The following is a 26,559-nucleotide window of genomic DNA, read 5'->3' on the forward strand; positions in this document are numbered from 1 at the left end:
TCTCTTTTCCAGTTTTGATCATTGCTTGCTTTTCCATTAAGAATTTATTGTACAAATGAGTAAAATGTTGAGAATACTTACTAGGGGTTTTCCTGTAAAACTCAGAGAAGCAGATGCAACATAAAAGGTGTAGTTTATTAGTTTAGAAATTGTTTACCAAAAGTAAAAAAATATTTCCATGTCATGTAAAAAACAGTTTCAAATCACACCCGGTATTATTGAGTAGCATACCACAAATAATTAAAATTCAAAATCTGTCATTTAATTAGACTCATTAATCATAGGTCTGATTTGGCCTTAATTTCTTATTTAAATAACCACAGAACTCAAATCAGACTTCTCGTGACTTGTCAAAGCTTAGATGGAGGCTGAATGTAAAATCTGTAAGAGCACAATAAAATAACAATGTCATAGTTCTTTGCTTTTACAAGATTCTTTATCAGTAAATCTAAAATTGCTTTTGCAAACTGAGGTAGAGAGATGAACTGGCTTATCCAGGTTATATCAGCAGGTAAACAACTGAGCACAGAGCAGGCATAAGGCCCTTTGAGCTCCAAGCTGGGGATATGTTTGCTGAGCAACACTGTGTCTCACCTGCTTTTATCCCAAATGACTAAACGATTTGATTTCAGTTAAACAATGAAAAACAGACTCCAACTATTATTCATCAGTTTGTTTCACGTATGTTTCTTCACCTGGATTGCATGGAACTGATCCCAACTGATTGGCTTCACAGTCCCTGTTACTCAGCCTTTGGGGTTAGACTACTCATTGTACAGCCTGAAGCTTTCCTAGTATTGACAATTATGATTATGCTTTCATCATCTTGAGGGGGACGAATCTGATAACTTCTAATTCCAGAACTATGATTTCACCGCCTGCAATTTTTCCACTGAGGTGGTGCACAGCTGTACCATGTTCTGGTGGAGTCTGAAAACTTTCAACTCATTATTGGGTGAAACTATTGCAAAAAGAAAAATATTAATGTCAGCAGCAAGGAAGTTTATCGTAAGTGATGACACTGTATAGGCTCACTCAGGATGTTTACCAGAGCAACAGTTGCCAAGAAGATAAAGTATGTTTGGAAGATGCATTAGCAAACTTCTTCCTGCATCAACTGCTGAAGAATTAAACATATTTCTGTTACTTACTTGAATTTTGCGTGACCCTATGAATGCTTGATTCAGTAGTTGTGCCACACCCACCCTCACTTTTTAAAATTGGTAGCCAGGAAAGATATCAGATTAAGGAACTGAAGATTTTTTTCCCATTGGTACACAGATATAGACAATGACTTTGGTGGCCAGTAGGCAAATTAGTTAAGAACAATTTAGAAGGAAGTCAAGAGCTTGAGCTTTATCCCACATGCTGTTTTTAGCGTGCACTTACTGAAGTAACACAGAAATGCAAGGAGTACTTATTTGGTGAAGAAAGGAGATCCTCCTACCGCAGTGTATCCATCTCTGGAAACTGTCTATGTCCCCAGCCACATCTATCCTTCTCATTCAGAGATCCTCGTGAGCCCACCTGGATGTCGGGGTTAGCGTGGCTCTGTCATGACTTTTTATGTGGTTAGCAGCATACAGGAAGCTACTGTCTTACTTGACTTTTCAGCCCAAATTACTAGGTAGCCAAATATAACTGCGTAGTAGGAACAGCTCTGGCACAACTTCAAAGAAAGGTCTGATTTTACACCGTTGGATCTGTGGAGAGACATCTTTGCTTTCTTGTCACCACACCCAACTATGTTGTCTCTATATATAGCAGGCACTCCTTGCAACATGCAGGTAAATTTCTTTTAAAATATTTTCCTGGGCTATCTTTAAAAAGCCAGGTGTGCACAGAAATTTTTACCTCTGAGTATCAGAAATCTATTAGGTATATTGTTTTTTTCTCTCCCATGAAAATTTTCAAGACTTAGAACATTTTCCTATGCCAAACTGAAATGAAAATATGAACATTTAAAAAATTGTACAGGGAAATTTTGAACTGGGTTCCTTAAACCATTACCTTGTTTGCAACCATGTAAACATTTAAAATTTACTTTCTTAAATTGTATTATTTTATTTTGTGCAAACTAATTAATTAAGTTTAAAAATGAAAGGCAGTTTCAAACTCAAAACCGAAATCCTTGTTTTGCTTTATTTAAGGATCCACCACGGATACTTTGATAACTGAAAATACGATTTTTTCCCACCAAATCCGGAAATTTAGTTTCTATAAATCATTTCAGGTTTCATAATTTGTCAATACCCCAAGGAAAGTATTTCATCTGAGAACTCCCAAGAATCTGTAAAGATTTACTTTCACTGTCACTATTAGGAGAAGACTGGCTTATGGTGTAGGCTTATTTCCAGGTTTGTTTCTCTATGTTCTGTAGAGAACGGTGGATAGCAGAGCAAAAATATTATAACTGGGAGAACAGAAAAACATCACCCACCCACACTAAAGGACTATACATGTTGCTTGATCCTTGGTGCTTTTCTGTTGTGATGGTAAAGGACTGAAGCCTCATGAGCACACGCTTGCTTAACTCATGTGGATCCTGCAGAATTTCACTTCTAAATTTTGATCAGTGTGTAGTCATCCCAGCTTAGAGTGCAATTTTCCCAGCACAATTTTCCTTTCCCCATCAATCCCTGAGGGATTCAGGCATAGGTGTGTTTTAATGATGTTGACACGTGTCTATTAGTGACTACGGCTGGGATGAATGAATCATTTTACATAATCTAGCAAACAGCTATCCAGTGGTTTTCATCATAACTGACCTGGGCTTTAGTCCAACTTCTGACACAAAGGTGGAAGCCTCTGTATCCTATTACAGTTGTCTGGGCTCCGAATTGCTTTAGTGAATGGTTTTACTAATAACCTCTAAAGAAATGGTGGAATACTCAGCAAATAATAATGCCATCCAGGCCTGTGCGTATTGTAGTGTGTTAGGGAATCACTGAATGATATTTTTGTACATTCAGGTTCTCCTAGATGTCAAAATACTGGTAATTGGACTATCTTATATCTGTTGACAGAATGTCTTGGATCCTGAAATGTTTCACAAATCTATCCCATATGAAATTTTGCATTTCCTCTAGACGGCAGTAAAATATTCATTCTTATTTAACCGTGAAGTAGTTTTCCTGAGAAACATTTAAAAAACCAAAACATCAACCGGAGACAGGTCTGAGCTGAGAGCCGAGATCCAAACTGTCCAGAACTCCTCAGATTTTAAGACTCATATGGCCTATTTTCTAGATTTATCTGGAGAGGAACTGTAGTTACTAGGAGTCTCTTTTAAATGGATGTCAATCTGTTTCAAATATGCCAAATTTTCTCTACTTCATTACTAGCATGCATTAATGCAGATGCTAAAATTAAAAATGTAGATATCAGTGCTAACATAATGGTTGTTCCTGTTCAAAAGTGTCAGCGCAAGGTTAAATAATCTGTGATTATAATGAAATGTTTACCCATGTATATCTGCCTAGAGCTTGAAATAAATTTTAAATAAAGTTTATTATAAAATTTAAATAAAGTTTAATAAATTTAGAACAAAGTTTTTACAATAGATGCAAAACTATATTCTATTAAAGCAAACAGAGAATGAAAACTATCTGCACTGTCAAATCCTTAGTTCTGTCCCTGTTTTCAGCCACGATTTATTACATCCTAGTGACCTATCAATCATCTTGAACCACAAACCGAAAAGGAAAATCCCCATGAGAAGAGCACACTAACATTTCCTGGTTGCTATGCAATGCAGACTGTGGTTTTACCAAGAAATCTGTTAACAACTTTGTGTCTAAGTATTCTTCTACAGGTTTTCATTTAAGGGGGGCAGGGTTTTTGCAAATCTTCCACTTCATCTGCTTTGTTGTATCTCTGCAGTCGTTAAAATAACATCTACACTGAGAATGAAACCTCTAGGTATTGTCTTGAAAACAATGAAAAGCAAGAAGCAGTGCATGAAACATCCATGCTGTGGATCAAAAATCTTTACGGAAAATTTATTCCAATGGGAAGAATTTGCATGAGTCAGTGTTATTCATTATGCATAAGGGTTGCAGAACCAGGGTGGAAATGGAGATTGCACCTGGCTTCTTACTGTGACAGCTTCTAACAAGCCTCTAGTATTATTAATCAGGGTGTAACTCATACTTTCATAGGACAATGCTCTTTAGTCTGTCTCAACCGATTTTATCACACCAGTGGACTCCAACTAGCAAATTGTCCGTGGAACTGGAGTTAGTGATTCTGGCTGAAAAGTATTAATTGTGTCTGGTTGAGATACGTGAATGGCAATAGCAGAGAAGAGCTTGCATGCAACTGCTTGAGATGGTGAACCAGAAATCCCAGGAAAGACAGGGAGAAATGGCCTGTGTGAAAGTTAATGTTCTCCATGCTTATAAAACTCAGCACAAGCTTAGGGGCATTCCATGGCTTTGGGTTGAGTCACCCAAGTCTCATGCTCTGAATGGGACTAATGATGATGACAATTCAGGCATGTCCAGTACTTTTTGCCTTTTTAAAGAGCTATTATTAAACAATTTTGTCTTTCAGTTGAAGCAAATCATGTGGATGTTAGGGAAAGATCACGGCCTGTCTGTCAGCCCACAAAGCCTGCCAGCTATAAGAGAGGGCAGAAGGGAAGATCTGCGTGCTGTTTGTGATTCCACTGCGAGTCTACTCTGAATCAATTCCTTTGAAACTTCAAAGGGATTGAGGGGATCAGTAACAGTTTGGCATATGGTATAAGTTTTGCATTGCCTTGTCTCTTGAAACAAAGAAAAAAATCCATCTTTTTTATAACCGTGTTTAAGCCAGCCAAGTAGCATCAACATAAAATTAATGGCTTTGACCTTCCTGTACTATGGGAAAAGGTGTAATCTGTGTTCAGATTTGGATTTGGCAATCATGTTTCTTTCTTAACTCAAAATTAGTCTATAAGCCTCAGCCTGGAAAAAAATAATGTAAGGTGTTAATTTAGTTTAGACCCCATCTTTTTTTTTTTTTGTAAGTTTTGTATAGATTTGACGAGAAATATTTTCATTAATTCAGAGTCCCCATTGTCTGGACATTAAAATATGAGACCATGAAATAAAAACAGTGGATTCCCTGACAGTTCTGGGCAGTATGCTCTGCATTTGTATTTTGACATTTTTTAAATGTGGCAATTACTGTTTTCACAGAGGAGATGCTGAGTTTATGCAATTTTCTTAGATTGTGAAATGTCATGTGAGTTTTATGTACCGCTGTAGTCCTTTTTCCACACTCACTGCTTCATGAACAGATTGTCTATACTACAGCAGTGTTACAAACATTTTTAATAGTAGGTGTAGAAGATATCATCAAAATAAAAACAAAACATGCTGTCTCAACATTACTTTAGGATCACCTCAAAACCAGTTTGAAGAATTGGGATTGCCACATTTTCACCCGGGTTTTCCTGGACAGTCTCATGATCTCCCACACTGCATGAGCGAGGCTTCCTGGGAGCTTTGGCCCTTCTGTGTGTGCCTGTGCTGCAGTTGCTCAGCACATGTGCAGTAAACCTGATACTTCCCAGATGTGTCCTGGTGTACAGTACATACGCTGGAAAATGTACATGTACAACTGTTCCCCACAAGTAGTTCCATTAAGCTTTTTTGTGTAAATAAGCCTATTTTATTTTCAGCAGCAGGAGTTTAAGGAATTGGCTGCCTAATAAGTGGGATTCTGGCCACGGTTGGATCTCTGGGTAGCAATGGAGCATATACTGTAGTATTTTAAAACCATGAATGGGCTGAGGTTTGAAGACAGCTGAATGAAATTTACTTTAAGATTTCAGTGAATCTGGGATAAGCTGCAGGCTTCAAATGCAACCCAAAGCAAGAGGATGTGGTATCTGCTTTCATAGCAATAGTTCTTCAGAAATTATCCTAAATTTATTGGAAGAGATGTTGTTTCAAAAAAATCTAGTTCCAAAATCACTGAGCTTGTTACTTTAAATTAATCAGATAGATCTTTGTGATCTGATCCCCAAATTTAATATTTTTTGGGGCTTCCTAGAGTATATTTAACTATTAACAAATTTAGGCTTGCCTTGTTTTACAGGGAAGAGAGAATCAGGAAGGGAAAACTAAAGAGAAGCCTTTATCCTGTCTAGGTCATTTATGTTTAATACACCTACTGACTGGACAAGTGCCAAAATAATGTCAGGTTTTGAATACCTTTGGAGCCAAAGCAGAAGACACTCACACGGCAGCTGTGAGAGCAGTTCCATCCCATAGCAGTAGTCGTGGGCTATGTCACTACACACAGAGTAGCTCTTCGTTGTGTTCCGGTAAGAAAACATCTGTTGGGATGTGCAACCTGGATGTCTGTCGACTATATTTGGGACACTGTGTATACACGGAGATGGCTTTTGGGCAGGCAGTGCTGTTTGGTGAGGGGTGTGGCCGCAGAAGGTCTCTAGTCCATCAGCTCTCCCCAGGACCAGTGTTGTGCATGGCTGCCTCTGGCACTGGTGGAAGCACTGCGACTATTCCAGAATCATGTGTGGGAACTTGCTATAATTTTATGTTAAACCACTAGCTTCTCTTCAGACTGTGAAACTCAGCCCTGTTGCAAGACATTAACTCCTCCAGGAAAGAAAAATTAATTTGTTGGTGTCCTCTTCCACACAGGTTCCTATTTCTTGCCTTCAAAAGCTCTCATGCCATGTCTGTCATTTTAGTAGAACTATTTTTTCCCTGGAAGAAAACAGCTGTGTCATTTTGAGAAAACATGTTAGTCTTGCATAAATTTCACAAAACTAAAAATTATGTCCTCTTGGTATTTTTTATAACATGTGATAATAAAAATGTTAAGGACTGTAATCAAGACTGTTAAACAGCTCTGCAACATATATCAATTTTGTCTACATTAAATGTTTTTGTCAGACTAAATAACTGGTAGGACAGGTGGGAGAAGATATATTTTTTACATCCTTTTTGTTGAAAGGCGATCCAAGTAACCATCATGATTGATCTGTTGCCTATGGTAAAAGTAAGACTGGAGGTACAGCTTTTGAGTTCCTTTGGATAAGCAGTCATCAACACTATTGAACTTCTACCTATGTTGTAGGTACATACACCATACAGTCTGGATATAATCTGGTATTTTACCTCCTTCATTGTTTTCTGTTACCTATGGGAAGGAACATTCCTTGCAGTTCACACTGAGTAGATACACTGTAGATAGAATAACCTCAGTTTACCAATGAGCAAAACCAACTGAAGGTAGTGTGCACAACTTGATTACTATCATTTGCTTTCACATTTATGCTATGGAAGAGAATAGATTTTCAAGCAAAAATGATATTTAAAATTTTGCTTGTTATTCCCATAGAATGTTTCAAGGAAAATGTGCATGGATTGCATTTTGGCTCTTTCTGGAAACCAGCTATTACATAGCGTCTTGTATTTGAAACAGATGGTACAGACACCCCCTTTTAACATTTGGAGAAGACTGGTCTATTTTTCCCTTTCTTGCACGTGGAACTCCCAATAAAATTAAGATAAAAAGGAGTCATGCTCCTGCCTTCACTGGGAATAATACACTACTCCAATTAAGTGTGCTTTGCAGTTGTCATTCTAGTCTGGAGTTGCAACCACTTTTTTCTCTTGAGGGAAGGTGGGGCATGAGCAAAGTTAATTCACATTTCTTTGAAGCATCCTGATCTTTCCCCGTTTTCTCCACACACATTATTCTTATTTGTATTATTATTATTAATTCTTTCTTAGCTGTTCCTCTTAAAAAAAGATGATAAATAAATGTTATTTTTCCCCTCTCTTTACTCAGTCACAGACTTGCTGTTTCCCACTGTACCTGTTGCACTGTGTAGGCAGTATCTGTCCAATACAAAGATGAACAGAGTATGATCTCCTCAGAGCCTCTAGCCCTTATGCCTTTTGTTCACTGTTTGTAGTGAATTGTCTGAGGCGCTCCCTTCCTGTAGGCTTTGCATGTACTGCTTGTTCAGAGTTCCCAGGCTGAAGGCCAGAAAACAAATTGCACAACCTAACGATCGCACCTTTTTTTTTTTTTTTATTAATTGTTTTTATCCCTATGTTGCTTGCTATTGAAAGTACTTCCATGTGCAAACTTTTACAGTATTATTAGATTAAAATCCATCTAAGTCATCTTTTAACATTAAATAAGCTTACTGCAGTACATATCAAAGCTCTGACACGGGTTGGCAGTAAGACGTTTGTGTGTGAGTGTGAACCCAGCAAGAGGAAGCCTTTCAAAGTGGAGAGAAATACTGTCAAGATGAATGAACAGGGAGCAAGAAGTTCATTCATGTGAACTTTTATATAATGTGTATTTGATGCTTCTCTATCTGCCCCAGCATGATGGATAAGAAGAGCTTAAAGATTATCTTTCAGGGAGTATTTAACAGCGTAATGTTTTTCTCGTTCAGAATATCTGTGCAGCTTTTTTGTCTCAGGTAGACCATGCAACATCAAACCAATGCATGCTTCCTGCTTTTGTCTAGCTAGTAATAGGAACATGTTGCTTGAACTAGTTCTGAAACTGGGGACTGATGTATATATTCATTTAAAAGGATTCACTGTGAAGAGATCACAATGAGATAATTAAGGAACGTTATGACCATAATGGCTGATTATACACAATTTTTAATCTTAAAAAAAATTTGTTATGAATTAAATATTTTATTTACAAATATATTTGAATATTCAGTTAGTTTTGCAGTAATGTGGCTTTCAAGACTTTCACAATGTATTTACATTTTCTGCATGTTATTGTTAGTGGTACCTCACAAAAACATGTTGTGTTGCTATTTTTCGAAAGGCTGAAGTTTTGGCTTGTGTCTCAGCCCAAAGAAGGGAAGTATGAAGCAGATGATTGAAAGTGCTAGCACTCTTTCTGAACAAATAGATAGCTGCTGCTTGTTGCTGGTTTGCATTGAAAGCACTATACTTCAAAATAAATAATTTCCAGGCCTTTAGTGAAGCATTAAGTCCAACCATTTGTGATTCCTTTTTCTCTTCTTTTCTTTTGGTAACAGAATTCAATGTAAGTTGCAGATACGGAGGAGTTTTTCATGTTGAGAAAAATGGTCGCTACAGTCTCACACGACCTGAAGCAGTTGAACTGTGCAGAGCTCTCAACAGTACCTTGTCAACACTAGAGCAGTTGAAGAAAGCTCATGAACTTGGATTTGAAACTTGCAGGTAAAGACATTATTGAAAAAATAATACATTATGACAAGTCCATCCATCTATGCTATAGTGTAATAATTACAATTGGCTCCATGTAGCTGTTAATTAGATGGCCATATCAGTCCTCAAGCAAGTTATGTCCTGTAATGAACATTCTGTGCATGTGTATGTTTGCTCTGGATCTGATGATAAATAAGTCCTTCACTGCATATACTTTTTGCTAGTTATCTTTAAAAAATCATAACCTCTTACAGATAAAATCTAAAGATAACAAAACATTGACAGTATAGTAAACTAATTAGGAAGATGTTCAGTTCATACAGTATCACTTGGTAAGATAAGTATGTGAAAAGATAAGTATGAGAAGTATTTATGATTTTTAATGACCTGAAGTAAGGTCAAAACTGAAGATGGTATATACGGTATAGGGAACTCTGTCCTGTCAAGCAAAAAGCAGCAAGTGGTCCTGTGAGGGATGAGCTTGACATCCTTGTGAAAAAAATGACCACAGTATTATTGCATTCTTATAATCTGTGACTGGAGCAGTTTCAGGAGAACACAGCCATAAAAATTATTTAAAAACCTCAAACCATGTTGTTAAGTGACTTGATTACCCTCTGTAGTCAATAACGTATAGGACAACAGATGTGGATAATACAGACTCTTCGGTTTAACAAAAAATAACTAGACCAAGAGACTGGAAGGTAATCACAGAAAATTTTGGATTAAAAAAACTGAATACTAATACAACATAATACGTAAGGATAATAATTATTGGCTGAAAAAACTTACAAGGGTTTTAATAGATTCTTTGTCACACCAAAATTTCATCAAGATGAAATATTTTCCCCAAGGACGCCCTCTGTTCAAACAGTAATCAAGTTGGCACAGTCCTATGATCTGTAAATACATCAGACTAGATGATCTTGCTTTACAGAATACATAATGCACTTATTACACAAGTCATCCTAAACATTCATATGCAGAAAGAGTTTGAATGCAGGAGCTGTACATTTGAATTGTTTTGGGGTTTGTTTTGGGTTTTTTTAAATCAAACAACATAGATTCATGTTGGCAAGCCATTATAGAGTAGAAATAAATTTCAGTAGATTTTCAACTTTATTACAACCTAAAATAAACACCAAATATGGAGAAATGGCATTTATCTCCTAACTGACTGGAGTAGAAAACTTTAAGACTTTCATTCTGGTACCTCGAGAAATAGTACTATCATCAATACTGCCTGCAACTATTTCCTGTGAATTATTTAATTTCAGTTTAGTCAGTGGTGCTTTACTTTTTTAACGCCTGCTGCATGAATGTTCTGTCCTACTGGCTTGTAAGCCCATGAGAACTGAATAAAGCTCCTTTCAAATCAATAGTACCCATACAAAGTAATCTGTGATCATGGAAAGTTACATCTGCAGTGCCTTGAAAACATTGTTATACATATAAATGTCATGCACTGCTGTTGATGACAACATATGGCACGGTCACTTTCACAAGCATTTTGACCTGCACAGTGGTGAAGGAGGTGGACAACAGGATCAGGGAACAATGGACAGAAAATTCTTAGAAGAATCTTCTGTGAGAAGTGGGAAAGTTGTTTAAAATAGTACCACATGAGGACTGGAGACAATTCTTTACTCTGAGGGAAAAGACCTGCATAACATAGTAGGGACATTCTTTCTCTAACATAAGCATATGAACATAACGTTCTGAATTGTCCAGCACTACACAATGTGTAGAGACTAAGGATCAAGTCCTAACTAAATGCCTAGGGGTAGGGCTTTCTAGCGCCAGCCATTACGAGTATTCTGCAATGTGGAAAGTCTTTTCTGAAGTTAAAATATAAAGATAATTGAAAGGAGGCGTAGAGAAAAAGGGTTTCTGCTATAGTTTTTCATTGATGTTACAATTCTCCCTAATTCACAGTTTAGCAGAGGACAGATTTGGACATGTAAGGCATAGAGCTGGGATTCCTTCCCCCTCACCCTTCTGGCCAGCCTTCCCACCCTCTTGCTTTCATTTGTTGATCCTGTGCTAGAAGTCCTTGTCAGTAAGGCTAGGCTCTTATCAAGCTTGAACAGGAGAGAAAAAATATTCTGCATATAATCATCACAATAGATCTGGAACGCTGACTCAGTAAAATGAATCGACCATTACACAAGTAGGTGATTAATGGATTATAAAGTGTCAGCATTGTAGGCTCAGCTGGAATTGTGAGTAAAGTCGTTTATAATTTCACCTACAAAAGAAATTCAGAATTGCAAGTATCTGCACAATAGGTATGTGACTGGAATAGGGCTCACAGATGGAAAACTACAAAGCTATGAGATTTATTCCTCCCTGATAAGTTGTACCTCTCAAGAAATAAAACAAAACCTGAACCAAACCCCAGTTCTATCACATGATCCAGCTAAATATATTGAGATTAATCAGGTGTCACAGGATTGAAAAACAGCGATAACGTATTGTGCATTATGTAGCTCTGCTAGCCACAGTCTTCACTGAAATATGTGAACTCTGTCCACAATAACCACATTGTTTGACTGAAAGATACTGTAGGAATCTGTGTTGTATCTGAATATTTTATTAATCTGTCAGCTTTTACAGAAAGTGATGTGTCTCACAATCATTCTCTAAATTTGCTTAGGTACTATAAATTGAGCCCCCAGCATTTCTGTATGAAATGTCACTGAACAGTACGTTATGCTCAAAGCAGTGAAAATGTGTCTCCCTGAAGAAAGAAATGTCAGTCTTTAGTGTCAATTAAAACAACTCTACACTGAATAAAAAGTGCTTTTGCCTCTAGTCCCTCACTTTCACTGTCTTGCTCTGGAACCAATTGTCCTAGTTAGTAAGATGCTGACTTCATTAAAATGGGTTTAGCTCTAGAAATTACATGCAAAATGGTGTCGAGTGGCTGGATGCCACTACATGTGAGAAAGGAACACCCTTCATAATACACCCTACAACAATAATGTAAGATGAAAATAATGGCTTCTTCATAGCTTCTTCATGTTTGAGATATCTAGAACATTTCTGCTGTCTGCTATAATATGCAATGTGGTTTATTTTCCACTGTTCTTCACAGGTATGGTTTTGTAGTGGGGAATATTGTTATCCCACGAATCAACCCCTATCATCTTTGTGCAGCAAACCATACTGGCATTTACAAACTTTCAACAAACACAACTGGTCGGTATGATGCATACTGTTACAATGCAACAGGTATGTATATATATGAGATGTATTTTAGATATAGATTAACTAACAATAACATTTGTAATCTCTTATTTAAGGTACTGGAATGAGGGCTTCTATATTAAATATCATCTGGTTTTCAGCCTCTGTAAGTGTATCTATAATGCCAGCAATGACTTTGACCCATTTTGTCATTCGTGTATTTTGAACTAAACAATTTTCTGCCCTTGGGACTAACTTCGTACCTTCAGAAAGGTTCGTTATAATGGTTTAGCGCAGTGACACACTGCAGCAGTGAATCTGCTGGCCCGGGGTGGCCATCCCAGGCCTGTGGACGTGGCTTCTGCTCTGCTGTTTGCAGGTTCATCCAGCATTTGCTTTCAGGCAACTCTCCATTAAGGCATTAGGCAGTTAGATAGCAATGCAGGCCAGAAGCAGACTGCTTTCTTCTCAGGTTTTGAACATTTTCATTGTTGGAAATATTTTACTAAATTATTAGGAAAATTTCAATAATCTTGTGACAGATGCTGGACACAGTATTTGAAGATAAAATCTGGACTGGAGTGATTTCAGATTTACAGCAGATTTCAGAAGATTTACAGTGGAAATAGACAGATGTTACATTAAGCTGTAGGCAAAATTCACTGGTGATTTGAATGACAGTGACATTTTCTGGTTTCGTCCTTTGTGGTCATATCATTAAAAATCATCTTTGCACTGGCATAGCATCAGGTGAGCTGCCATCCTCTGTCACCCAGAGATGACTCTTCTGCTGCATCTATGTCTATCCCCACCAGAGTTTTCTAACTCCTCCTGAATCTTACTCCCTTCTGGCACAATGAGCAGGAGGCTCACACTCTGGTGCCAAGTGTGGCACTGCAGCCCGCCGGAGTAAGCAGTGCTCACCAGACCAGGGCGCACTCTGTCTGTGCAGAGCCTTCCATGGAGGGGATGCGGCCCCTCTGGCTAAAGAGGATTAGAGCTGTCGCTGCCATCATGACTGTGGGGCTGTCTGCATCGAAACCGGGCCATAAGGCTATTATAAATGATGTTGGTTGCAACCATTTTCTGGAGTGGTTATGGAAATGGAGAATCTCATCATTAGCTGGCAGAACAATCTTGAAGTGCCCCAACTGGGAAGGACCAAAAAGGGAATGTAGGTAGATCAGTGAATAACATTTGATTTGGAAATTTGTTTTCAGTTGTTCACATATGAAGCTGATGTTTTGTGATTATGTATAATCAATATGGGTATGTACGTGACTTTTTTCTCAATTTTCTCAAGTTCATGTTTTCTATTTTCCTTCTTTTACAGAAACAAGGGACAAAGCATGTGAGCCAATTGAAAGACTAGATACTTCTTTGCTCAATAATCAGGATGAAATAGGTACTGTATTGATTAGAGAGACCTGCCACTTGTTTCATTTTTAGGATCTGGGTTTGGGGTTTTTTTTACATCAACAATTGCTAATATTAAAAATCAAGACAAACATAAGAAATCAAGACGTGTTCAACAGCAATTAAAACAATTAGTCACTTGTCTTCCCCTAAATCCTATGGAGTTTGGTTTGTCTTGGCGTGCTACTAAACATTTTTTATATAGGTATTTACATTTTTTACCACCTCAGAGCTGCTAATGATTCTTTGACATATAGGGCTTTGTTTAAGACAGCAACCTTTCTACATCTCATTTGAGCTGCTGATTAGAGAAGCAGCTGGAAGTGGAAGAAAAATACCATAATAAATTAATTGTCCCAGTTCTAAAATTCAGATTGACTTTACAGAGGCCAAAATTTTAAACAGATCAAAATATCAAAATATCTGATGGTGAATAGGCCCTATATGTTCGTCAAATATATACATTAGACATGGTTTAGTGATGTATAATCTAGACAGATTAGATAGGATGGCAAAAATGGATTAAATTATGTTAATCCACAACTTTTTCTCTTTATCTTTCTTTGTTATAGGCCTTAAACTGTCTAGCATTACTGAAATATAGCTATGTAGTTCCTTGATACTATCAGCTGCTTAATTTTCTTTTTCCAACAGTCATCGACAATGCAGATGGCTCGCGTTATAATGCAGATGGCACACGTCATAGCGGGGAGTCCTCAACTTCAGGTGTAGATGATGAAAACGTAGGCAGTGGATCAACACATGACGCAACTCGCGTGGATACCTCCATCAGGACATCCAGCCCCTCATATTATGGAAGCATTACTCCAGTCTCACAGATGCCAGATCATTCTTCTGGAGCTGGTGAAAAAGAAATTCCTAGAGAAGATTCTGGTAAGGACAGGAGGTTGCCGCTATATCCCCTTTAAAATAACTGAATGAAGGACTACACTGCTAGTTAAAGGGTGTCATGAGGGAATGAGAAGCACCATCTCTAATTTGTATCCTGGAGAAGTAAAAGGAGAATGTGTGTCTTTGAAGGAAAACAAAAGCATTCTGAATTTCTACGGATTTTTTTGATTGCACAGGAGTAAAAAGCAGCCATGGGTCAGTATAGTTTCCCACATAAACCTTCCCAGGATATTGAGAACAGATGATTCTAAGAATTTGCTCTTGTTCTTATTAAAACAAGTATTTCATTAAAGGCTCAAAACATATGGAGAGGTTAGTGAGGCTGAGGGCACGGCTATATAGAGATAAGGATAATATTCTCATCTGTTCTCTAAAAGGGTGAATTGACACTAAGTAATAAGAACAAGGAGGAGTTTTTACAAGAGATTTCTCTTCGTACACATACAAGGGGGTTTTAGGACATTTTCTTACTACAGCATATTACAGAATTCACTGAGAGACAAAAATGTCAAATTAAAATGTTATGAATATCTTTTTCCTTTAAGTGGTAAAGCCAGATTCTGTTTCATGAAACCCTACCAGATACAAATGCCATACTCTTTTCTAGGGCATTCTGCAGAGTGGTATAGTGAATTAGAGTACCTTGCCTGTATCTTGCTTTCTTGTGAAAGTGGCACGTATTTTATTTCATCTTTTATGTTGCTTGTGTGGCTAAAATCATCAGAGGTCTGAAAGACTAGCTCCCATTGAACCTAAGGGCTACAAGTGTAATTAATCCTCTAAGTACAGTAAAGTTTACTGTGTGACCTCTAACTACAGGCTCAGATCACCAGTAACTTACAAGTAAAGGAAACCAGTAGTTTGCATCATTATCCTCAATAAATACTAAAAAAAAAAAAAAAAAAAAAAAAAAAAAAAGAGATTGGAAGCATTATAAAATGGATTATATATAATCCTAATGGATTAGGATTATAAAATTACTTTTCACTGGTGGTATATTCATAACATGTTATGCTTGTCTTTCCATGTAGTTAGCATCTTGAAAAGTAAATCCTAACACTGTCTCCATATCTCTTTGATATCCTTACGATGTTAGTAAAGTAAGGCTATTTGGGATTGAGTTCTGTGAAGAATCTAGTCTGTATCTTTCTTCTCTCTCGGACTCCTCAATAAATGAAGGAATGAAGCTTGCAGTATAGAATAATTGAAGTAGGTGTGAGTACCGAGTTGCAACTCAATTAATGAAATAGTAATGATTTATCCATCACCATACAGATGATGAAGTTTCTCCTGTATCACCTGATATCTCTTTGGCGACGACAGCTGATGATTCCCCTGGAAAAGATGGTGGACAGTATCCTGCGAGTACTAGTAAGATTTCTGTATTATACTAAGTACATCAAATACAAATTGCATTAAAACTGCTTTTTTCTTCCAACAGGGCATTCTGGTAAGTGGTGAAGTATACATCATCTCCTGTTTTGGAAAGACATTGAAAGACAGTACTTTCCAGACTGGTTAGGTCAGAAATAAATTTCACTCTCTGGGACAAGGGGAGTAAAAACATTTACTGTGTGTTTACTTCAGTGAGTTCAGAAAGATTGTTGCTTTGTGTTTCCCACTGATTTGTTATCACACCTTATTACTCTGTGAGGCACCACAAATTAGTGCAACCAATTATCACTTGAAGTCAATTTATTTCTGAGGTAGAAAAGGGCTTTTTTGTTAATTTGTGATGAAAGTGTCTGTGTTTCTAATATATATATGTGGTTGTGAATGTGGGTGATCCATGCCAAAACCACGGCCTCGCTCACTAAAGCACTGCTTTAAGAGGCAGTTCCAACTGCCAAGCCACTTGTGCACTGCTAAAATTAATTTCGTCCTTGTTGTTGGCAATATGCATGAGAAAAAATCGGGGCCTGTGGAGGCTCCACAGGATCTGAGGGTTCAAAAGAACAGTAGCCATTTTCTCTGCTTTGTCTTTAAATAGCTGTACTGAGCGGGAAAAACTACTTGTGACTTTTTATCAAATATGTAGTGCGCAGCATCTACAGTAAACAAAAAACTTTTCAAGTCATCTTACACGTTTTGAAGTGGAAATGTACATACGTTAACTCTAGTTCTTAAGTTTAGAGTGATTAAGGTCTTTGCCCAGAAAATAAAGTGTGTGTAAATGGAGAACATTTTAATTACACAGAGGACATCTACAGAGGCATGTTGTGGTAAAGATTGAACGGACAGAAATGAAAGTTACTTCCTGCTGACTTTTTTCCCCTCTGTGGAAGCCCATGATAGTAAAGAATTTGCTTAATTGTTTATTGGCTGCTGATAGATGGTCAAATGTTCTATGTGACTTGGAGGCATTGTCCTGTATTTAGAAGTCATGATAGAGCAAGAATGATTGTGTAAGTTACACAGCAAAAGTTTTACTAAAAAACAAATCATTCAACCAAGCACCTTGTCTCAGAGGATGTGAAGGTTAGTTACACCTTATAAATATGTAGATGGAAAAAAGAAATATCAGGTTGATTTTCCCCCAGACCTGGAAAGCAAGTAGAAAATTTCCTGGTGCTTGTTTCAAATGAAAGGTTTTGCTACAAGATATTGTCTGTAAGGTGGGGAGAGTGGGGGGGAACTCCCACCTGTTAACTGTGGGGAGTTTGTCTCATTGACTGGTGGTGATTTTTCCTTCATATTTATTTGCTTTTATATGTGTGCGTGACTTAGCGTTTCCTTGTACAGATGTTTCTGTACCCATTGCAAAAACCTGTGCATTGTTTCTATGTGGGAAAGCTTTCGGTTTGCCTTTTCCTACTTGATTATCAAATGTCTTGATCCTAAATACATATGTCCCTTCCTGTTGCTAACAATTCTCTCTCACGGGCATGACTATTTTACAAAGGGAAAACTAGAGGCATTTAAGATTGTAAAAGATCAAAATAACTAAAGAGATATGGATTGAAAGATGTCAATACTGATAGATGTTTATCACAGAAGTGATAACATTGACATGATTGCTTATTGGTTTAGGGTTGATAGATTGGTTCTCTGGATGAAAAGATTATGAAGGTACCACATCTGGGCTTTTCTGATAGCTTTAGCTATTACTCAGCAACATCAATTTAAAGCCAAACAGACCCATTTCATTTAATTTTACTGCATTACAAATGAATGAGTAATATAACACTGTTTTCTGAAATTAAGTATAAGATATGCATCTCCATGAGAAGTCATCAAGTATTCCGTAGCATAGGAGAAAGCTACATGGAGAACAAACAGAAAAGATAAACCCATGCCCCAATGTCTGCTATCTACATTGTGCAACAGTGCAGGCTTATTGGAATATCCCAGACACAATTTAATTTCCCAGTGTAAAATCCCACAGACAGAAGAAGTAGAAAATTAAGAAATAAGTAAAGAAAACTATTCGGCGTATACTTCAGATAGAGGGCTAAAAATATATCTATTTCATTCAATAGCGCATAAAAGTGAGAAACAAAGCCAGTGGCTCTCTATCTGTACTAGACACCATTTGTAAACTTAAAGTTTGGTGAAAAGGTGTATAACTTGATCCAAACATTTCTTCACCGTGGGTCTGAAGTGAGCAGTTGCCACAGCTCCTTTTTCTTCAGGTGATCCCCTTTTATTATTGCTACATCTTTGGACGTTATTCGTGATGTTCTCCGTCATGTTCACAGTCCAGATTAATACCTGCCAGCACTTTGCCACTGACTTTCCCTCTTGACTGAAACAGGTTTTCCTCTTCGTTATTAACAAGTTATGATTCATCTGTAGATGTGCCATGGATCAGATGTCATAAAATTCTGTTGCTGATCAGTGAGGTACTTCCTTAAGTTATCAGAGCTTGTTACCCAAACAATAACTGCAACTGATTTGTTCATTCATATATAATATACATTTTTATGCTCTGGTGGTTTTTCCTTTTATTTGGTTTGGAACATTCCCTGAAAAATATCTCATCAATGAAAAAAGTCTTCTGTTCATACTTTGGCTGATCTGCCAGGAAAGCCTCTGCATCAGTATTTTGTCTGTGAAAGGGAGCCATGAATACATATTCATCACTTAAGAAAATGAGCTTCTAAGGCTTGTTGTGGAAAACAGGTAGAGGTGAGAATTTTGCTGTGATTACAGCAAGTCGGATGGCAATTACTGAACTAATCATTCAGTTATTTTCTTGTTAACCAATTTTGTGGCATTATAATTTTGTTCGCAGTTCCATCCCAAAGCTCCAAATCTGAGGCCACCTGGGTTTTCTGTCGCTCAGAGATCAGAGTTTGGATGTTCAGGTTTCCCATTTTCTGACACTAGTGTCAGAATAGTACTAGTAGTACTAAATTCAGGGAGCAATTAGTGACTGTGAGAAAAAACATTATTTATTCAGTCAAGGACCGCTTCTAAGAAAGGCAAATTTTTTTAGGTGTTGTTGCCAAAATAGCTACACCTTGAAAAGTGCAGTTCTGAGTTTAAGTCCATGCGCTTTGTACACTTTGCTGTTTACAGATAAGCAAAACATAACTACTTCAGACTGAACAACATCAGTTTAACCTGTTTGAGCGTTAGAGCTTTAATTCCTAGGTATTGCATTTTCCAATGCTTTCATATATTGCACAAAAATTGAGCAAAGCTAGTGTCTCTGATGTTAGTCTTCAAGGTATTTCTCTAAATTAATCATTGAAAGATTTTTTCCCGAATGAAAAAGACTACATGATATATTTTCTTCATCTTCAAGATACAGAAGATGGTCTAAATGCTGATAAAAATACCGCTTGTGAGGAATTGCCAAAATAAAAATATTTCCAGATAAACATTTTGAAGTAGATTTTCCTTTCTTTTGGTGAATATGTGTATGACTTCAAGTGCAGCTCTCTTTGCAAACTGCTTCTCAGTTCATTGATGAGTAACTTCACAGACAGGAAGGTTAAACTATCAACTGGCTTGCTTGAGGGATTTCAATTCTATGGTGTGCATGCTTCTATTAACTTCAAATGCTTTTTGTCAAAATATCGGGACGTATTTCACTTGTACATAATTTAACCCGTTGTACCTAAAAATGCTGTGAAGAATTCATTGACTTTACTGGACTTTCAGAGCTGGTAACACAATCTTATACTTTAGTAGAACATTTCAAACTTCACTTACACTAAAAGCATTGGTGATTTTTGCTGTTGAATGAATGTAATGATACCACAGGTTCATACATTCGGCTTGCACTCACATCCATCTCAGTGGCATGAGCATGCTCAGGGAGCTGGTCCTAGCAGACTTGACTTTGCTGGAGAAAAGTTCTTCTCAAGAAATAATAACAAGATCTTGGTTGCATGAACCATGTCCTGACAGCTCCAGGGCCTCATCATGACAACCTGAAGGAATCCACCACCCAAGCTTGGTGGAATCCGTTCTCAAAGCACTGGTGGTGGTCAAATCCTGGAGAGATGACGCGAGAACCCACACAAGCAACCAAGGGTAAAGACTTTTGTGCTAAGAGGGTGCTTTGGTTAGGGGCTGAATAAGCAGAGCACCAGGGCAACAAGCTTCAGAAGCATTAAGTGGAGGGGGGTTGAATGTGTGATATATGTCACTGCTTTTTGTTACCATGTGTTTGAAGTGGGAAAAGCAAAGTACTGGGCTATCTCTTACCGACTGTACATCTGGCAGTGATAGCACAGTTGTCCATATTGTTCATGTACTGTGGAGGTATTCTGTGTCTGAAAAGATGAGTATGTGAGTCATTTTATAAAGGGTGTATTTGAGGTTTTCTTTTTTCCTGTTTGGAGGCAATTTAGAAGTAGACTATTCCAATGAGAAGGATGTGTGGGAGAAAGGAGGAACAAGTTTTCAAGCCAGTACACTATGGTCACTCTGCTAGAAGAGGACAGAGTATGGTTAGTGGCGCGAGCATACACGGGGCACTGAAATGTAGCCAAGAGCCACACTGGGGCACCTTCCGCAGGGCCATGGCAGAGTGATGAATTCCTTGTGGGTGGAAGAACCAGGCGGGGATATGGATCGTGGGAAGCACGATGCTGTACGCTCTCCTCTGTGATTGTAAGGCTGCATGAGGGGAGACAAGCAAGCATAAGTGCTGTCAGCAGAAGACCTTGTGGTTTAGGGCTTCATGGCAGATTTAACATCATCACAGCAGATGTGACCTCAAGTGGCAATGGTTCAGATGACGAAGACTCTTCAGAGGAGACAATTTACCCAACAGTGTTTCCAGGATGGGACAGGAGTGTGGCCAAGGACGAGTATGCTCCAAGTACTAGTAAGGAACTTCCTTTCTCTTTGGATGGTTTCTTTCTTCTTTTTCCTGTCCTCCTCCTTTGCTACACATATATTGTGTGAAAATTGGACATTCTTCTCATCAACTATTCCTTCATAATATCTCTTTTGTGACTGGAAAGATTATATGAGGTCCATACTGATAAGAATGAATATATGATCTTTCACTAGTTAAAATTAACTTCTTTGTTTCATGCCTCTTTGAATGCATGCATTCACCCATTATTTTCCAAGAAAAAAATTCTTATCTATTTTTCTAATTTTTTCTATTTTTGGAAAACAGTAGTAAAATATTCCAATTCCTGTTATTCATAATCTGCACCTATACAATAAGACTTCCTGTCTGTGGAACATGTTCAGGCACAATTCGGGGAGGCCAAACCCCAAGTGTCCTGTTCATTGGGAAATGTCAACCAAACAGTCTCATATTTGCTACCTCCCACACTCCTCCCATGCACCTTTCTAACATCATCTCATTTGTTTTGTTACCTCAGAAATTTGGGCATGACTCAATACCACAGCTCAGATATTTTAATACATAGCCTTATTTTCCTGATATGAATAGTCCCGCAGTGATCATCTCATAGCTCTGTTTTAACTAAAGAGCTGTCCATAACTAAAATAATTATGTCTCAAAACCATAAAGCCACTACATATGAGGATCAATGCTGTGTGTCACTGAAGCATAGTCTGCTGCTTGGTCTTATGACCAGGGGATGGCCCCAGCCCTGGGTTTTTTTTCAGTATAGATTTTGCCATTAATTAATATACTCTAACACTCTTAATTGTACAAGGATAATAATCATTGCTGGTTTGTAATTTAATTTAATTTAATTCAATTTGAGCACATCTTAATGTGTCTTTTGTCTGTACACTTATTTACTCAGTAATGTTTATAAATCACTGTTTACAAGCTTGCTTTTTTTTCTGAAGATAGTGAAGTATTTGTTTTTTCTTCAGCAGTGGTCTTCATTTTTAGAAGAAAATACAAATGAGCAAGTCATCTTGCTTTGGGATTTTTATTTTTTTTTGCATGAATTTTGGGTATTTCTGGTATTAATTTATTTATCTTTGAAACTGCATTGGTGACTTATTCCACATGGTGTATTGCATTCCAACTACTTTCTATTGCCTAGTGATGTCTGCATGCTCCATGGGTGAAAAAGGTCGCAGTCTCTGATCATAGACTCTTGTGGAAGTTTTATGTTATCTGTTCAATTGTATTATAACTTTCTTGACTAATATTGGCTTCCTGGTGGCTGTCAGGGTGCTTTCATTTTTTTGCTGACTGTAGCTTTTGAGCTCAGTGGTGGATATTCTAACTTGCAGCTGAGTACTTCTTGAGTACTTAGCAAGCATGTTTTACATCGATTCAGCCATCTACCATATTCTCTAGTTCCAGCATTATTCTTCAAACTTGAGTTTAAATGTCTATAACTGCTGTAATGGTTTTGCACTACTTCTGCTATACATTATTCTACTATTTCTTGTCTTCCCCATTCTTCTTGGGAAAATTTGCCTCTGTCTGATGCAAAGAAAAGAATGGCTGGTTTCATGTAAAGGGTTTTAATAAGAAAAGTAGAGAGACTACAGTTAAACTATGCGTTAATTTCCATTTTCCATTACATTTATGGCACACACTAACAGTAGAGTAATAGTGGTAGATGTAGAGCATGGTCAGCATTGAATCCTGCATTGTCCTAGCAGCTGTAGAGTCGCAACATGAAACACTTTGGAAAATGTCCACACAAGATCATTGGAACCCGACACAAGATCACTGGAACCCCACACAAGATCATTGGAACCCTGCCTATACAGATGAAGAGGAGCAGTATCCTAGCTCTGCTAGCAGGGGTAAATCAATTAGCATTTCAGATAATATTCAGATTTGTGACATAATTCAGTGAAGCATAACACTGTTATGGTGCAGCTGGTTGTAATTCCCATACCATTAACCTCAGCTCAGTATAATACCTTTATATTATTTGTACTAGAGCCCTCAGAGGTGGCATCTATAACATTTATCTGTCATTCCAAGACCATCTCTTGCATCTAATCTTCATTACTTGCCCCTTTTCCTCACGTCTCTGGGATTTTTAAACTTGCACTCTCGGTAGTGTAATAAAACTAACCAGATTGTAACATTTGATGACCCGCCTTGGTGAGGAAAAAAAAATCCCTATTTTCCACTTGAGAATTTCTGTTGTAAAATCTGAAGACAAAAGACAAAAAAAGGGAGTTAGTGATTTAAATACATGAAACTGTGCTACAAAGGATAATATGCTATATCCAGTGTTAGTGCCCAGTAGCCAGCTGAGATACTGAAAGTGTGCTCATGTTCTTCAAGCCTAAAAACCTCTTTAGGCAAAGGCTTACAGAGTGCATTCTCCAGCTCTTTTTGCTGTGTACCTAAATAGCTTCCAGTTACAATTTTTTGAAAAGCATAGCTGGATATGAGCTTCATTTTCAGGATGTTTTGGCTATAATGCACAGCTTGACCCTGTTAAGGAGAGGTGCAAAACTGGATAGCTAGAGGCACAGCTATATACAGCTGGATTGGGAGCCAGCCTTGCAATTGCATAAAATTAGCTTGTACTAAAAAAAAAACAACTTTTCATTAGGACTTGTGGGAAACCTTCTTATCCCACTGTAAAAACAAACATTCTTTACATCCTGTGGTACTTCTTCAGATTTATATGATCTGGCTCCAATAGCTAGATACTTGTCTTTCTGGTTCTGAGATTGTTTTGAACAGTGAAAATTTATACACTGGGCATCAGAACAGGTGCTATAATGATCCAGAAATAATTTTTGTGATAACTTCCTTTTAGTACTGAAGTATTGTTAGATCGATCGGTTGTATTCATACATTAGTTAATTCTAACTTTTTTTTTTTTTAAACAAGATAATCTCTATGTATTTGGTTTAATTGCAAAAATAATTAATTAAATTTGCATGAGTACCCTCTTTACGAACATTTCATTGCCTGAATGTGAAGATAAATATTCCTTCAGTTTCGATCTTTTTGGGAAATAGGTTTCTCTAGCTGGTGACTTACGGCCTGTGTAACAGATCCAGCTCATTCTTTGCATGCTCTGATTCGGGACCTTTGGTTTGCCTTAGATATATCACTTATCACTTGATACCCAAGGCATATATAATTCAATCTGAGTACTAATGCTCATCTTAGTACTATAAGTACTCTTTTTTTTTTTTTTTCCTGGTGTATCTTTTCTAAGCCTTTTAATGTTCATTAGAAAACCTCTTTTGGTGGTGGTACTTCAGGTGATTTCTGATTGCATCTTCTGCTATGTAAACAACAGCAAATTAAAGAGGGAGCAATGAATTTATCAGTAAGAGCTTTAATTATTACTGAGTTCAAAACAAGTATGCTTTTCAGCTTTGAGTATATAAACCTACTTATCTCATCTACCCAGCCCCAGAAGAAATGGCAGTTTCCTTAGAGCCAGACTTGTAGTTCTGTAATTCAGACATCAACTTAGAAAATTCATCATCTTTTTCACTTTTAAAAACCCAGAATACACAGACTAAACAATTTAGTATTAATAAATATGAACTAGAGGTGCAAGCTGTTGTTTCGACGCGTTCTTCCACTGCTTCTCCTATAGCTTTTCTCTGCCATTGGTCATTGGGATACTTTCTAGCACACTTAAATCTTCTTTTGACCCTTGTGAGGCTTCTGTGTGATGGGGCTTGCAGACGACTTTGGTTTTCTTTCAAATTTCATTTCACATCAAATGCAACAATGAAAAGAAAAAGCCAAAACACAAAAGCCAAGCACCCTTGTTCTGTAGACCATGAAGATGAGAATAATATGACTGCTGTTAGGTATTTTGATTATTATTGATTCGATCATCATCTTATCAACACTAGTTACAAGTGAAAATGAAAAACGTCAAGGAGCAACCCAACATCCATTATTACACAGTGTTCATTCTGGGTGGATCAGTCAAGAACAAAATCCTGCAAATACCACTGGGAGTACTGAACAGCATGAATTTACTGTTGCAGGTGGAAATTATATTGAAAAGGAAACTTCTCAAACAGGTAATATTACAGGACACATTTTAGTAAATTATCAGGGTTTACTAAAGATTTTGTTTTAGGAGTTTTTTACTAACAATTTTACATTCTGAGGCCATAACAGAAGTTCTGCAAATAAACCTGAGCAATTCTGATGCTTTGGTTTTGAGTCTTTTGGTTTTGGTTTTGGGTTTTTTGGTTTTGTTTTGTTTGTTTGTTTGTTTTTGTTTGTTTGTGTTTTTTTTTTAATTATTCGATTCTTCAGACCTGTTCCTGAGGATTTTTTTTCTCTCCTACTTCAATTGCATGTGAACACCTATAGCAGATTAATTTCGTAACTGTCTCCTATGTATTGTGTTCTGTGTCATGGCAGTCACAAGGTTTTAACAGGCTATCTATTAGGGTAATATCTGTAGGAAAAAGTGAATGTTTAAATGAAAAAATAATAATGTCTGTTGTATTTTTCACATATTTGGGAGCTGTGTTCACTCCCTTGTCGCGAGTCATTATTGGACGTGGGTTTTTTCTTCAGTTTTTGTTAATATGGCAATTATATCTAAAAATTTTAATCTCACATATCTAGTCACCCCACTTTTGAACTATAACAAGGTGATACTGGTGATGAAGGGAAGAAAACAGAGCATACTATAGAATAAAAGGGAGTCTTCTCTCTTCCACCGGTTGAAGCATTTGAAACACATTATAATCACATTTATAATATATAATATATCATTTATAATATAATTATTAAAAATCACATTATACTATAAAGCTAGTAACTGAAGATTGACATATATTAATTTCTGCTCCTGTGAGTGTGCTAAGTTTATTAGTTAATGACTGATGTGCTGTACTAAGCACTGCCAACACTGAATTTAACACAGTCATCATCTACTCTTGCATATTTTCAAATACGGGCCACTGAAGACAAGCATATCATAAACATTATTTGAGACGCTATGCATCCATTCTTTCACTTAAATGTAATCCTACTGGCAAAAGTTTTGTGTAGCTCACTGCTTCAGCAGTGCCTGAGACAACAATCCTTTAAGATATCAACCCCAGGTGTTTCATCAACATCCTTTAAAAATCTGGTGGTACAGTATGATGTATTACTGATATATATAAATACTATACTACTATCGCAACATGATTTGGCGTAGTTACAGTTAAAATTTTAACATGCTGTGGCAATTTTCTCAGGTTTGTTTGATTGGGTAGGGATGGTTAATGAGGTTTATGCTACTTATAAGATTTGGATACTCTTTGGCTGTGACTGTCTAATAAAAGCTACAGATTGGTTGATAGCAACAATATCATATTTTTCTAAATAACTGCAATATCAAATATTCTCCAGATAAATGCTGTCTTCTTTACTGTGTGCACCACTCACAAATCTGCAGCATGTGCTAGCTTTCCCCTCTGTCAGAGATCCTCATCTATTTTCCTGGAGACACTACAACTAATAAAAGAGTGAAATTCTGAGAGGAAGAACTTG

The 26,559-nt window shown here is 37.2% G+C and overlaps 1 protein-coding gene across 1 annotated transcript in view; it reads left to right on the forward strand.

The window, feature by feature from the left end:
* CD44 (CD44 molecule (IN blood group)) overlaps nucleotides 1-26,559 on the forward strand; it is a 58,257-nt gene that overhangs the window by 12,941 nt on the left and 18,757 nt on the right. The window contains exons 2-6 of the mRNA XM_074909067.1: nucleotides 9,047-9,212; nucleotides 12,298-12,434; nucleotides 13,723-13,794; nucleotides 14,460-14,699; nucleotides 15,993-16,088. Coding sequence (XP_074765168.1) covers nucleotides 9,047-9,212; nucleotides 12,298-12,434; nucleotides 13,723-13,794; nucleotides 14,460-14,699; nucleotides 15,993-16,088 — 711 coding nt within the window. The remainder of the gene's footprint in view (nucleotides 1-9,046; nucleotides 9,213-12,297; nucleotides 12,435-13,722; nucleotides 13,795-14,459; nucleotides 14,700-15,992; nucleotides 16,089-26,559) is intronic.

This window comes from Athene noctua, chromosome 6 (assembly GCF_965140245.1).
Source record: "Athene noctua chromosome 6, bAthNoc1.hap1.1, whole genome shotgun sequence".
In the NCBI taxonomy this organism is placed as follows: domain Eukaryota; kingdom Metazoa; phylum Chordata; class Aves; order Strigiformes; family Strigidae; genus Athene; species Athene noctua.